The sequence below is a fragment of the Akebia trifoliata genome, chromosome 12, assembly GCF_017979445.1.
Source record: "Akebia trifoliata isolate Shusen 1 chromosome 12, ASM1797944v1, whole genome shotgun sequence".
Lineage (NCBI taxonomy): Eukaryota > Viridiplantae > Streptophyta > Magnoliopsida > Ranunculales > Lardizabalaceae > Akebia > Akebia trifoliata.
Window position 1 is genome coordinate 29491059 of NC_141386.1, and position 15740 is coordinate 29506798.

The window sequence follows — 15740 nt, forward strand, 5'->3', positions numbered from 1 at the left end:
ATACAAAACTGGACAAAGCTTTTGGCCCAATTACACAATCAAATACAGCTTTGAAATATTTACGTGCCTGGGTAAATTTATCCATCTATGTAAAAAAAAGCAAATATTTAAAAAAAACTTTTTTTATTTTTTAAGTGAATTACCTTTATACTCCTTTCATTTCTGAATATTTTAAAATGAAAGGGGTATATATGTAAATTCACTTTAATTTCTTTTACGCATTAATAGATTTATTTTGGTACGTAAATATTTCAACATCTAATGGCATTTTACCAAAACAAAACTATTAAAAATAAATTACCACCAAGATTGTACCATTTGTATGTTAAAAATCTAAAATAGTGGCAAGTTACCTTACCCTCTGTTTTTTTTCTTCAATAATTAAGTTCTCAAGTAACAAACATAAAAAAATATCACACAAAGGGATTTTGATGTTTTTCAATTGAATTGTGATCATCTGATTACCCCACGTGGCACATTCAATAGAGTCTCACGTGATAAGTTTGGGGATCGTAGATCTATACATCTCGGAATACAAAATTGCACTTCCCCATTGAAATGTGTGTCCTAAGAGAACCGTGTATCCCGAGGCATACATATCTACGGTTCTCAAACTTGTCATGTTAGGAAAGTCAATTTAGTGTGCTACATGTGGTAGTCAAATGATCACAACTCTTTTCAATAATACATTTTGAAAAAAGACTATATTTCTAAACAGTAAAAAATGTAAATTTAGGTTTTGTTTGCTTTAGAGTGTGGTGATGAAAAAATAAAATAAAGGTTAGAGGGGAAAGAAACCCACAAATGGAGTGTGATTTTCAATATACAAATAATGCAATTTTTTATATCCAACACATTGGATGGTAATTATCCTTTTCTAATTTGTACTCAATTAATGGCAAAGAAGCAAAGAGGTGTGATTCTCTGACACCCCCTCTAACACATGCCCGCCTGACGTGGCATGGGTTACAGCCACAAATTCTTTCCCTTGGGATACACAACTGTACATCTTCATAAATATGTGCAGTTGTGTATCCTGAAGAAAAAAATATATGATTCTAGTACATGCCACGTCAAGAAGCATATGTCAGAGTAGGGTGTCAGAAAATCATTATTAAAAAACAAATGGTTTGTCCAAGGAGAATTTGAACTAAAATTGAAAAGAATAATGATGAATGCACGTGGTAAATAATACGCAATCTGTACGCAACTGATATGGCAAAGCACAGATCCGCAAATCTTTTTTCCTTATATATCCTGAATAAAAGATATCTGGTTCTTTGCCCTTGCTACGTCAACTTGCTTACAGACAACATATGATTAACCGTGTGCATTCATCACCACTCAATTGAAAAAGTAAGATTTAGAGATTTGTTTCAACTTTGAGAAAGAATATGTATTAATGTATTGTTTGAACTTTGAGAAAGAATATGTATTAATGTATTAATGTATTAATGTAGGATTGTGTTGACGTGTGGTCGATACATTTTGGAAATTGGAATCTGAGGGTATTTTCAATACAAAATCCAATTTCCAATGTGTATTTATTGCACTTTAACGTGTGACTTACGACAGACGTTTACAAGACCCATTAATGTAAATAGTACTTGGGTTGTTGAGTTGATCCCCACCAAAACTCTGAAAATTATCCTTTCATAACTTGTAACGAGTACAAAGTAAATTATAGGAAAATTTACTTAAAGGATCCTTGTAGAAGGGTTTTTTTTTCTCTAAATACTCCATAATTTTTGCGTTGTAGCTTGATAGAACATTTAGTAAACTTTTTATTTCTTAACTATCCTTCGTTACTAACGAACTCACTGCTTTTTTTTATTTACTGTCGAGTTCAGAACTTTTTATTACTATCGAACTCAACACCTTTTTATTTAGTGTCAAGTTCACAATTTTACTGTCAAATTCACCACTATTTACTGTCAAGTTCACCACTTTTTATTTACTATCGAACTCAACGCTTTTTAATTATTGTCAAATTCATCATTTTTTAAATAAAAAGTGGTGAACTTGATATTGGTAAAACCCACCCATTTTCAAATTTCAAGTTTTTCCAACTAAAATATATGAATAGATCATCTAAAAACTTGAGATAACGACTTGTTTAAATGATTTCAACCCAAAAGAACCATTCTTAATCAATTTTCATCCAAAAACTAAGAAAAAAGTGGGAAAAAAAATAATTCCTAATTTTTTACATATATCTTCAAAAATTTTGAAAATGACTTCTTCTTTCTTAAATCCTTTCCAACGGAATGGAGTCTCCAAAACTCGATTGAGATGTCAAAAATCCAATTTTTAAATAAAAATGATGAATTAGAACGGTTAGGACACTCAATCATGAGAAATGTGGGAGATGAGGTCCATAGACAATTTAAAAAGAAAAAAAAAGGCTAACTAAATGTCCTGCCAAGGTACCATCGAAAACTTAGGGACTATTTAAAAAGGAAAAAAAAACTTTCTGCAAGGGTCCTTTAAATAAATTTTCTTAAATTATAAGCTACCACCATGATACTTGGAAGCGGTGAGCATCATAGTAACATTGGAACCCCTAGGGGTTGGCTCAATGGAAAATTCGAATTGATAAGCAGTTAATGCCCGTAAGTCGTGAATTTGATACCAAGTACGAGCATTAATTCCTCAGGAGCCACTCGCAAGGGCGCAACCTCACTTAGTACGTCTGATGTCCGGACATTGCACATGCCTCGGGACTGGTCCTTGGACAATACCATGGTCTATGGACTAGGTAAAGCCTAGATACAAGTTTGTTGTCTTCGGGAAACCCATTTATAAAATAAAATAAAATAAAAAGCATAGAAACATTGGTAATACAAGTCAAGAATTAAATATTATGAAAAAAAAAAAATGAAAAACAAAAACCAAACAATGAATATGGTGGCAAGTAAAAAATATAACTAAGCTATGGACCATAACAAAGTCATGAATCATGATTGCATCTTTCAATACAGAGTTTATTAAATAAAATATATTTATTTTCTTAAAATTTGTTAATACTAAATTGTAATTGAGATTGTATTTTTCTTGCCAGAAGTAGAAAGTGAAAATAGAATAACTAAAGCAAATGAAGCATACAACAATAAAATTGATCAATAATTCAATGTATAATGCTAGGGAGGTTTTCCATACTTTAAGATATTTTTGAGTACGGCGCTCTTGCAGTTTTCTAAAAACAAACTACCAAAATACTCTCGTCTTCCACCTCTAGATACTCTCAATTTTTGTTTTTTCTCTGAAAAATTCATCGTCATCAATTCGGTGTTAATGCGGGTGGCACACCTGAATTTGAATGGTCTGATCAAAAGGGCCAATAAAAAGTTATGTTTTGGGTTCGGCTCATCAACATCCCCTCCTCCAGAAGTACAGGGTTGAAACTTGGCTTTATAAGGCAACACTTAATGTTCCCTCCAAAAACACATTGTCTTCAACCTTTATTTATATCACAATAATCATTTAGGTTAAAAGCCATAATTTTTCTCATTCATTTATCTAGACTTTTACAAGAGAGAAGGCCGAATAGAAATGGTTCGACACCAAAATTGAGAATCCCACAAATCCTCTGACCTTTACTTTTAAACTTAATATTGTGAATGTTATTTTTATCAAAAATCAATAAAATTTCAATCCCTTGATCTCTATAATCACGTTATTATTATTTTTTTAATTACAAAAATATCTTTCTAATATTTATGTATTTGCACATAGGGGAATTTAAAACAATAGATAAAATTAGGTAATTAATCAAATCGTACAGAGAGGAAGTGGTAGTCATGTCACCAAAACTCAAAGATGAAGATGAAGTACTTTTGAAGCTAAACTAAAGGGATTTTGGCAATGAGTTATTTTGGTTAATTTTTATTTTACCAGAGACTATAATCAAGGGGTGTGCATCAGCTTAAAAATGCAGGGTGTATCTAAATTATACTATAAATTTGCAAGAGTGAGGAAATCATTGGAACCATAGTTAGCCAAACCCCATTAAAAATCAATTTTTCATTATGTTCCATGTCTAAGGAAACCCAAGTTCTAGTTGATCACAACCATTGATCCAATAACACCCATATAAATTTTTTTTTTTTTTTTTTGTAAATGTCTAGCTAAGATAGGATTGTGGGGGTTTGGCATGGAAAAATAATAAGCGAAGTTTTTCTTTTGGTTGGAAAACTTGTTTTTGCTAGTTCAGTAACTCGATAGGTAGGATTTGAACCCAGGTCTTTGGTATCATGACCCAAAGGTTTTATCGACTAAGGTAGCTAGCACCTACAATAATAAGGGAAGTTGGGTAATCTTAACTCATTAAGTATATGATTAATGTTCTTTTTATTTTAATTTTTAATGGGAATCCTACACTTCAAGTGAATTAAATTAATTGATGAAGTACTTTGCAAAATTTAAATAAGTGGAAGACATTAATCATACTTTAAAATAATATTGCCTGTGATATTATCATAGCATTATGATATCATTATATCCCAAACTTTACTTTTAATAGGTTTAGGTTTGAGAGGGTGGGGTTTTGCATTTCTATGCCCCAAACTTATAATGTAAGTTATCTATCATTATATTATAAAGAACTTTGATTTTCTAACACCCCTCTGACATGGCATGTGCTAGAATCATAGATTATTTTTCTCAGGATACACAATTGCACATATTTATAGGGATGCACGGTTGTGTATCCCGAGGGTAAAAATCTATTGTTCTAGCCCATGCCACACCAAAGGGCGTATGGGAGCACCCTTTGTAAGAGGGGGTATCAGAAAATCACGACTCTATCATAAAATCACAATATAATGGAAATTGTTATTGTTAAAGGTTGTAAGCACATCAATGCATGATTTCAACTAACGCCTCTTTGTTTTGGAGGTATTTAAGAGAAACCTGTGCTTTCAAATACGCCCTTGACTATGGTCTTCCATATGAGATTAATGTAAAATATTTGAAATGCCCCAGCCTTCAAACTTTTTCAAATTAACCCATTGTTTTTGTCCCAAAAATCCATTCTCTCTACTTCTAAGATAAAAGTTTTTATCCTTCTCTTCAATCAAAGAGTCTATATCCTTCAATATTCAAATCTTAAGAATATAATGAGATTTTAGGGGAGATTGAAGATAATAAGTTCTGGGGAAGAAAGATGCTACCTTTCTGCCCAAATTGAAGATGATGGGTTGAAGATAACTTTGAATGGGTTCAATGTACTTAATCTCAATTGAAGTATCCGCGATTACCTCATTTTAGGCAAATTAAGTTGGAAGAGTCAACTCGATATTGATGAGCCAAGCAAGATGAGACTAGATGACTTGTTTTAAAACCATGATATTAAGCCTTGCTTGGTACAACTGCAAATCCCCTTAAAATGGCATAAAACAAAATTTTAGTATTGATGTTTGGCTCACATAAATTGACACCAAATTTTGTGGGTGCAAATAGAACCAAGGTTCATTAGAGAAACATTGTAACCACTTATTAGTATGAGGCTTTTAGAGTACTTTTAAGTGGAAGAATGGCCTTGAATGTTGTAGATTTGCATGGATCACCTAAATTCTTAAGAAATTTGAGCAAATGATTTGCGGTGCAAAAAATACCCAAATCAAGTGCAAAATCACAATAAATTTTTTTATTGCAAAGATCAATCAATCACAATAAAAGATTCGCAAAACATTTCCCCATGGTTACCAACCAATAGTAAGTCATTTATGGCAAATCATTTGCAAATGCAAATGATTTGTAGTCTACCAAGAAGGGCAAAATCACGATTTTAATAGTTGTCAATTAAATCACGATTAATTATGATTTTATTAATGATTTTTTGAAGAAAAAGAAAATCAGATTATTTTGATTTTTTAGTAATTTTTAAGTGTTATTTTATCATTTAATATATAAATTGCATATTCTTTTACATTTTTTTTATACTTAAAGAATTGTTTTTATTTTTTAATTTATCCCAAGCTTTCCCGACTTTAATGATCTTTTACCAAAAAGAATTTCTAAGTTTTCTCTTGTTGAATTATTTCTAACCCCGGTTTTGTCACTATGGATACCACGACTTAGGTTCAAAATCCACCTTTCATAATTACTTAACAATGATCTAACTTAAAAGAACACAAAGTAGGACAATTACCAACAACTAATAAGCCTTGAAACCACATATCAAAATGATTTTTATTGTGAAGATCAACAAATTAGGGTAGGCCAAAAGGTCACGAGGTTAATGGGTTAAAGGAATGTGTAAGGTGCAAATTATTTTTCATTCATTCACATTTCAAAGTTGTCTAAGTGTCACTTGATGTTACTTTTCATCAAAATAGATATCCAATCTCCATCCTAATGTAAAAACGATTGAATATATATTAGCAAGCTAGACTGATCCATTCTGTGTTCAATGGGTTAGAAAATTTTGAACCCAACTCTACCTTTTCGAGTTTGGGTTCGAGTTCATAACTTTGTGCTAGCTTAGGTGAGTCCCACTTAATTTATAGATTGTTATAGATTGAAATTCCGATTTACGAAAAACACTACCCTTGATTTTCCAACTCAAGAGCTACTCCAATGCACTAGGGCTTGGGTTCTGTATCTTTTTCCAACTGCCATTTTACAAAGTTAGAGTCCTCAAAATGCACTCGAACTCTGACTCTCTAATTTCAAATATGTTGAAAAGAAAAAAGTGAGAGAGAAAAAAAATAGAATGAGTCTCTCTGTCTCTCTCTTTACCTATTAACAGTAAAAAATTTTATGATAGTTGTGAAATATTTTACTGTAATTGAATTTGTGTGGAGTCATTTTAACTAGTACAATTGGAGTGAAGACCCCTTGAATAGGCAAAATCACTCTTTACGTTAAAGAACCGTGATAAATCTACGCGGCCAAACATATGTGGTTTGTATGCGGTTGACATGGTAAGGGCATAAAATCATAGATCGTTTTCTTCGGGATACATAAGAAAAAAGATCAACGATATTGTATTCTTGCCACGTCATCCGCATACAGCTTAGGTATGTTTTGCCGCGTGGATTTATCATTAGTCAACGTTAAAATGCCCAGCAGATACAGATATGGCTATTTGCCTTGGAGTTGTTCTAATGCCGTTACTATCGTCGCCACGTTAACTGCCACGTGGACGTTTCTAGAGCCTCCTCCATCTCATGAGAAGCACAAAAGGCGCCATTCGCTTCCCACTCATTTAAAACTTCAAACCTCTCTTTTTTTAGCCCTAAAAATCCCCATTTTTGTCTGCAACATCTCTTCGTCTCCTTTACAAAACCCTAGCCGAGCTACTCTAATTCTCCATGATTCCTCCCTCATTAGCCATGGATTCTCAGAACAAAGCTCAAGAACTCGCATCGATGATCCTCGCCTCTTCTTCTCCTCCAACAATCTCTGCTTCTTGTGCTGCAATCGAAACCTTCCTTCAAAATCACACTTTAGACCAGAACCGATCGTTCTTTTCAATTGCATTTCCAACCCTAATTTGCAAGATCTTTGGATTCGACGAATCTTCATCGCAGATATCGCGTTCTTCCACATCATCTAATGGATGGATTGATCAGATACAAGATTCGAAAAATTCTGATCTTGAAGGTAGGGTTTTTAATCTTCTCTCTCCTTCTGGTGTTTTGCTTGCTTCGATTTCTTCTGTAGATCGACATTCACTTGTTAAATATGTGTTTCCAATTGAAAGATTGCCCGAATGGGTGAGATTTATGCTTCAAAGTGAGAGAGATTGTCGTGTGTTATCGGATTTGTGTCCGTTGTTTAAAGGTAGGATTAAGGAGGATTCTATCAAAGGTTCTTATCAGATTCAGCTTAACGTGTTTGAATATTACATGTTTTGGTTTGCTTATTATCCTATTTGCAAAACGAACAACGAAAATTTGAAGGATTCTGTCGTAGTTAGGAAAACTCGAAGGTTTCGATTGGAGAGCTGGACCTCTTCTTTTCCAGTTTTGGCTGGTGGTGGCGCGCGTGTATCGGAACAGAAAACTAAGTGTGGGTTATACGTTCGACTTCTTTATGCTTATCTTCGTACATTTGTGCCTAATTATGGTTCCGAAGCCTATCAGCCTTACCGTAGCTCTCTTCTTCATTATTCGTCGGGGTTTGATGGTTCTGCTCTCTTAAAAATGGAATTCGTGGTTTATACATTGATACACTTTTGGTTGGTTGAAAATGACTTCTCTCCACTGCCCATGAGTGTGTGTCGATCATTGGGTGTGTCTTTTCCTTTCCGAGCAGTTTTAGGAGAGACTCCCCCGACCTCCGGGCTTGGAGAAGTCGTGAAGTTGTTTGTGAAGTATCTTAATATTAGTTTGTTTGCTCTTAATAATGGATATGAACCAGTCGAATATACTGGAAGCCCTAGCTGGAAAGTCTCAGGTTCTGTTGATGTAAAGTCCATGAGTGGCAATTCTGTTTCTTCTTGGAACTCATTGATACAGAGGCCGTTGTACAGGTTTATATTGAGGACATTTTTGTTTTGCCCAATGGGGGCTTCTATGAAGAGTGTATCTCGGGTATTTTCACTCTGGATTAGTTACATGGAACCTTGGAAGATTCGGTCAGAAGATTTTGCGAAGCTTGATGCACCCATAGAACGATCCCATGAAAATTCAAGAAATGAGAAGAGCAGGTCTCCAATTGAAAAGGATACCCGGAGGGACAGTTGTCAATCAGTATCTGGGTACGATTCTTCTTGGGAAGGCTATGTACTGTCCAATTATCTTTTCTATAGCTCTCTGATTATGCATTTTCTTGGGTTTGCACACAAGTTTCTTCACACAGATGCGGAGAGGATAATTCGGATGCTGCTGAAGGTTTGTCTCCCTTTTGACTTAACGAAAACATTTTCTTGCTTTGCATGCATTATTTGTTAACTGTCTTGATGGATATATCAAATATGGCCTTTGTTGTAAGTCTAGAGATGCCTAGTGAGCTTTAAATTGTGATGTGGAAGCATTTAGTGGAAAACATGGGATATTCATTACCATGAGATATCCATTATAATTATATGCTCAGCCTTTGGCATACCTTAAAGTTTGTAGACCACATGTTTGCTGGTAGGCATAGGAGATCATTGATTCCTTTTGATGGGAATATCATTGTTTATATTGATTTTTTTTTAAATGAATGTAGAATGTAACGAGGGATTGATTCATGTAATATAAATTATATGCATGATAATTTAATGTGCATCAAATGAAGAATTTTTGGGTGGAAAAATGGTCGGAATTATGCATTTGTGCCATCTCAGCACTGGTGGTTAGAGTTTTAGAGCATATGTGGTGGGTAGTGTGTGTTCCTGCTTGCTTGATTCATTCTCAATAATCTTTGTATATCACTAGGTAGAAAATTAATCAAAGCAATTGAAGAAGATGAAAAATTGCCTTTATATGTAAAGATGTAGGTGGTCTGTCACTTTTTCTCAAAGCATGTCTAATGCTTAAAGCCTGGAAAGATGGAATATTGATTGTGATGCGCTTTTAGGGAGCTCAAGCTTAACGTTTATGACTTCTATGGTGTATTCCAAACTCTATAAGGTGCGAATGTGGTGAGTTGGTAATGTTTGTGAATGATAATGCCATAGACGGGATCAAAACACTTCATTTACATATTTACCTGTAAAAGAACTCTAGAAATTTTTTATGTTTTCAAGATGATTGTCTAGAACTATTTAAAAGACCTTGGGGGACACTAAATAGTTCCATCAGTCCAATGGTATTGATAATTGCTTTCATAATTTTTTGAATGAAAGAGTCGGCATAGTTGAGAGTATGAGTCAAATTAGGAGAAGCTTACCATGGACCTCTTGAAGAGGGGTAGTCATTGGTTTAGAGAAAGGAAGTTCCCAATTTATGAAAAGACGGAGACTTCACCGGATGTGCATTTTTAATTGCAAGCATGGAGAAATTAATTTGATCTTGGGAATGAATAGCACCTAGTAGAGTAGTAGTTTGTTGTGCCTTGACTGCTTTGTATTATGTAATAAGAATTTTGGCTGTCTATGAATATTTTCTTTGCTTAATGTATTCCAGGCGAGAATATAGTCTCACTTGGACAAAAAATTTCAAGGCCTTGGTATGCCATGTGAGTTGTCAGCAATCACCATTGATGCATGTACTCATTACTTGGGCATGAAATACTTATATTTTACTTGGGTATGAAATATTTTAATATTTTATCAGTAATATCTTTTTGGGGCTATACAAACAACATATATTAAAACAATTTAATGGGTTGTTCAAACTCTCCACTACCCAAAATATGGGCTGGGTTGATTAAGCTTTTAGAGAATCAAAATGGGATTGGTTTTTGGGCCTGTGCTTGTGCTTAATGGGATTTTCCAGAACATGGATTCTCCAGCAGCCCAATTCTTTTTTTGTTTGTTCTTCTTTCAATACTTGGTAACCCTTATGGTAGAACTGATTCTGCTTTTCAGAATTGGTATGCCAAAAAAATTTATGATAGACGTATTTTTGTTAAGAATGTTTAGCAAACCATTAAAGATAAATTTTAAAGATAAATTTATCTTTAATTTTAAAACAACACTGGGCCCACTTGGCAATAATTGATTATTGACATCATATTTCATTACAAGAATGGTTATCAGACAACCCCTTAGCCTCTTCCCAATCTATGGCATGTTTTGTTTTATCAAATTGTCAAATAGCTATGCACATTCGGCAATGCCACAGGTAGACTTTGCATAAAATGGTTCTGTATGGCATGTTTGATCTGTCAATAAAATGTGTCCTGTTTATTCATCATAAATTGTGTATGCCAAAATTTTAACCCAGACATGGAATGCTAGGTTTTTCCTTGATTTAGTGGAGCCGACTAATTCTTAGAAGAGTGCTAATGCACTTATGGGGGGTGGACTTATATTCTGCACTCCCAAAAATTAATTAGAAGCCAAACAAATTACTTTTGTGCTACTTCACTGCACAAAATCACACCACCACCCCCCCCCCCCTCCTCTTTTCTTTTACGGCCACGCACACACACACACACACAACTATCATAATAATGTCTATAGCAGCTTTTGGGCAGTAGTTGAATTAAATCCATCTTATGGGCAGGCATGGAATTAAATAGTCAATTTGCTAGACTTCTTGTACATGCTAACATAATCAAAGATGTGGAAGGATCTGCTAGAATCGTGCAAAAATTGCATCAATTAGAGCGATCAAAGATTCAAAGATAAAGAGAAACACCCATTGGGATTGGGCTTCCTTCTATCAGTACTCAGAAAAAAAGATTTATATTTCGTTAATTATTAGTCTCATGAAATTGTTACCATAGTGCACAAAATAATACAAAATTGATAGTGTTCCCTTAAATCTTATTGCAGTAGTCCATACCATTGATGCTATTTGGGTGTATTTAACTCTTTTAGTACATTAATGGATGTGTCCCATGTTGTTTTTAAATATTGCTAACATCAATACCATTGGTAACTTCATGTAATAGCTAATGCGGAACTCAATTGATGATGAGAATTACTACAATTTTATTTCGTCAATGAAGAAATCTTCCTAGTCGAGGTGAATTGATGGGGACATCAAACATTGAAGGGTAGATTTCAATTTTTATTTAGTTTTTTTTATTTTAGGGCTTTAACTTTATGTTTTATTAGTTTCTTTAATGTTTTATTAGCCTATGATGTTAGTATAGGTGTTAGGGGGCAATTTGGTAAGTTTGTATTGATTTTTTTAATGAGTTTTCATATGTTGAAAATTCAAGGGAAATAAAGTTACGGGATTAGGACATAGATGGTATTTCTGCTTTTGTTTTATTTAAGTTGTTTTAAGTTTATTTACAACAATGAGATTCCCTTATTTTAGTTGGATGGTTGATATTAGATTTATGGTTTAGAGAATATTATAAATACTTGCTTCTTGTTGTAGTTTTCGTGAATGATGAATAAAAATTAAGATTGAAGCTTTGATATTCCCATTAATGTTGTAGTATGAGGCATTTTGGAGTTAGTCCAATATCTCTTTCTTCTTCTAATTTTTATTTTATTTTTTATTCTTTTATTTTTCTTGATTTTATTGAATTCTTGATTCTTAAAATCTCTTTCTTGATTCTTGATTTCATTGAAGTCTTTGATTCTTGAAATCCCTTTCTTAATTCTTGATCCTTGATTTTTGAAACCTATAAACCTTAACATTAATCCTTTTTTACCCTACAAACATTTAACCATTTTCATTGGGATTGTGGTCATACTTGCCCAAAATCATAATTAAATTATCCTATCATACCCAAATCCTTACCCAATTCCAATCGGATTTACCTAAATCTCCTATTTTACCTAAATCAAATTGTATTTTCTTATCTCCCCTCATCGTCCTGCATCAATAGCTTTTGCCAGTTTGAGCTTTCCTACATTGGGCATAAGGGAATCTACTTCTTGATACTTAAATAATCTGAGAATCAACTTAGTTACTGGATTTATGTAACCAACAGAAAAACAATTAGGTTTTGATAATGAAACTATAACTTTTCATGTTGGAGTCCTTTCTGTTCAACATTTCTTCATTTACCATTACTATATAGTTTTGCTTCTCCAGCAAAACTGGAAAACAAGAAGAAAGGGTTGAAGTTGAACATCGGCATCTAAGAAGGGAATAGGAGTATATTGAACAATCATTCGAAATCCATGACTATTTATAATTTATCCATCTTTCCCTAGAGCTAACTCCTAGCCTAGAGGACATGTTGGAATATTGTCAAGCAGTGGTGCATTTTATTTGGCTCTAGAGCACAACTTGTTAAGTTCCATATAATAATTCATGGTGTACGGGAGACCTTGTTGTAAACTACAAAGATGGTAAAGGAAAATGTGATTCCCTGACTGAGAGCCTTAATATGAGACTCAGGCTTTATAAAGTTAGTGCTACACAATCCTTTGTACCATTTTTCTATGTTATTCTTTCGAGATCATTTGTTACTTCTTCACAAGGAAACAACTTTGGCTTGATCACTTTTTATTGATCAAGCATCTGCATTCTGGAAATTTTAATTTCTGTTGGTGCATATCTTCCTCTCTGTGGTAAATCTAGTGTATTTTGTCCCACAGCTACTAAACATCTTGACGTCGTCAAAGGAGCTGATGGACCTTATAAAGAAAGTTGATGTTGCATTTCATTCAAAACTGTCTGGATCTTCCTCTCCGATGTTTGATAGTTCATATAAGTGCGTTCCATCCATTCGTGAACAGTTGCAGGTGTTTCTTTTTTCCTTATTCTCTTGTTTACAACTGTTTCTTTAATGGCTGCTTTTCTCTTGAACAGATTTCTTAAAATCCAAAGTCACCTCTAGAAAAACCCTTTACACCCATGGGAACAGTGTCACTGAATCTTATGAGAATGTATGAAAATAATAGCTACAATGTGGCTTGGGACAGGACCTTTCACTGAAAAGAGCATACATAGGAGAGGTTTATTCTGTTTGTTTTCGATGGTCGGAAAACATAAGAAAGAAAAAAGTCCCAAAAAAGGTCTATGTTTGTATGGCAGTTGGTTTTAGAGACAAGACTAAAAGAATCAACAAGGCTTCAGACCTTATACATCAAGTTCTTTTATTTTTTTACACAGTATTTTGTTTAACATCAGGACTGGGAGGATGGATTATGTGAGAGTGATGCTGATGGATCCTTTTTACATGAGAACTGGAATCAGGATTTACGGCTTCTTAGTAATGGTGAAGACGGTGGACATCAACTACTTCAGGTATTTGTTGATTGATGTACTCTTTACGAATATTAATCCATCTATAATCTATCTGCAAGTTAGAATCTCAACCCAATACTACAATTCCATTGTGCAGCTGTTGATATTGCGTGCCGAGTCGGAGATCCATGCCATATCTGGTGATAATCTTTCAAGGAATATTCAGACTTTGGACTCTTTGAAAGCCCAGATGGGTTACCTATTTGGTGGTAGTGTTCAAGGGCTCATATCAGTCACACCAGAAGCAAAGCAGAGTCAGCATACCCAGAACGAAATATTCAAGCCCAGATGGGTGGGAAATCACAATATGTCCAATTTGAAATACAAAGGTGACTGGATGAAGAGGCCTGTCTCAGACAGTGAGTTTGCATGGCTGGCAAGATTACTTGTCCGGTTATCTGATTGGTTGAATGAGATTCTAGGGCTAAACCAGGAAGAGATCAGTCACACAAGCCCGTCTTGCTTGTATGTGGACTTGTCTAATGACGACGTAAGTAAAGTGAGTGGTCCCAAGGAAGCCATCAAAATGCTGCTGTGTTCTGTTGGGTGTTGGATTGTTCTCTTTGGTGTGGGAGTGGTGAAGTTCATGAGGGAGCATGGATTCAGGGTCAATTTGAGGGTGTTTGCTTCAAAGAAGTTTGTGATCTTTTTGCTTTTATCGAGTGTGTTTAGTGTGTTGAAGAAGGCTATTGGGGGATCGTTTTCACGCTCACTGTGCACAAAACTGTGAAGGGAGATCGTGTGCATTTTCTTGCTTTAAAATTGGGGGATGTGCATGCAATGAATTGTAAATGTGGGGGTCTGTTTTTGTTTTTTGGATAAAATATTACAGAGAAAATCTCAAGTAAACCATTTTGCTGTGGAAATGGTTTGCAGATTGCTTGCTTTGGATTTTGGAAGAAAACTGATAGATAGTGAAATACAAATACATGAAGGAATGAGCATGAAAAGTTTTTTTGTTTTTGCGTCGGTGTTCCATTTCACTTGCTATTAAAAATAATTTCTTTTTTTAAATATATTAGTGCCCACTAAAATTCTAAAATGTGGAATATAAATTTGAACAAGCCCCCTTCATAGGTTGGTGACATTAGAGATGCCCATGATCTTCAAAATGATGATTTACACCTTGAGGTTGTCTTTGAGATACTAAAAAAAATAGCCTAAATGCCCTCGTCATGAAGCTCTTGTAATAAAGTCATGCATTTGATCTATCTCTCAAAATGTTTAATCAAATTTTGGTAAATAATACAGTATTTTTATAAATCTCTATCAAATAAGTTTTTTAGTGTTTCAATTTCTGACAGTAGATTCTAACAACAGTTTCTTACAATAGAATTTGACAGTAGATTCTGACAATTGTATCAAATAGGGTTTTATTATCTAATCTCTTAAGATTAAAAAAAAAAAAAGTGCTAACTAGAAAACTTCTGTTGTGTTTGGTAACACTTTTGAAGTTTGAATGAAGGTGGTCAATCCTTGCTTTCAATGCAAACATTGAACACTTTTGCCGGAAAACATTCTAATTTCGTCTATAAGATTTGATGATAAGTTGGCAAAATCGTCTATAAGATTTTGTGAGATAGAATAATATGTTGGCAAATTAGTTGAATATTTATTAGTTGGTGAATTGTTTGGTGGCTAATCCTCCAATGTTGAATTTTGTTCATTAGAAAAGAATATGTCAACTAACGGGTGATTGATCATTTTAATAAGTAGTCAATAATTATGATAATCATAATCGATAGTAAAGTATAAATGACAGTTAATTAAGGACTTAAAAGTTATTTATTAAATCTTATTGCAATTTCTTATAATAATAATTAGTACTAAACTTTATTTAGACTTCATTAACCATATAGCAGTAAGAGATATTAATTTAATGAAGATATATATGTTCTAGTTTGATAAACAATGATAGATACTATTATTTTACTTTCAAAAGGATTGGTGTGTTGTCAGTAAAAATACTTCTATACTGTTTAT

The 15740-nt window shown here is 33.8% G+C and overlaps 1 protein-coding gene across 2 annotated transcripts; it reads left to right on the top strand.

The window, feature by feature from the left end:
• The first annotated feature begins 7200 nt into the window (after positions 1-7200).
• On the top strand, positions 7201-14632 carry LOC147389358 (sphingomyelin phosphodiesterase). 2 transcript variants are annotated; one of them, XM_086418627.1, is made up of 4 exons: positions 7201-8840; positions 13106-13252; positions 13641-13757; positions 13855-14632. In XM_086418627.1, the coding sequence occupies exons 1-4, from the start codon at positions 7317-7319 to the stop codon at positions 14485-14487; spliced, it is 2421 nt and encodes an 806-aa protein (XP_086274753.1). In that variant the 5' UTR covers positions 7201-7316; the 3' UTR covers positions 14488-14632. The 2 variants fall into 2 exon arrangements, with proteins under 2 accessions (XP_086274753.1, XP_086274755.1); XM_086418629.1 differs by lacking the exon at positions 13106-13252.
• Positions 14633-15740: the final 1108 nt, after the last annotated feature.

What these genes read in the sequence shown, in the direction of transcription:
- LOC147389358 (XM_086418627.1), top strand. Translation starts at nt 7,317, where the DNA reads ATGATTCCTCCCTCATTAGCCATGGATTCTCAGAACAAAGCTCAAGAA. An exon ending in CCATTCGTGAACAGTTGCAG is followed by an intron (nt 13,253 to 13,640) that starts GTGTTTCTTTTT and finishes GTTTAACATCAG; the next exon opens with GACTGGGAGGATGGATTATG. An exon ending in GTGGACATCAACTACTTCAG is followed by an intron (nt 13,758 to 13,854) that starts GTATTTGTTGAT and finishes TCCATTGTGCAG; the next exon opens with CTGTTGATATTGCGTGCCGA.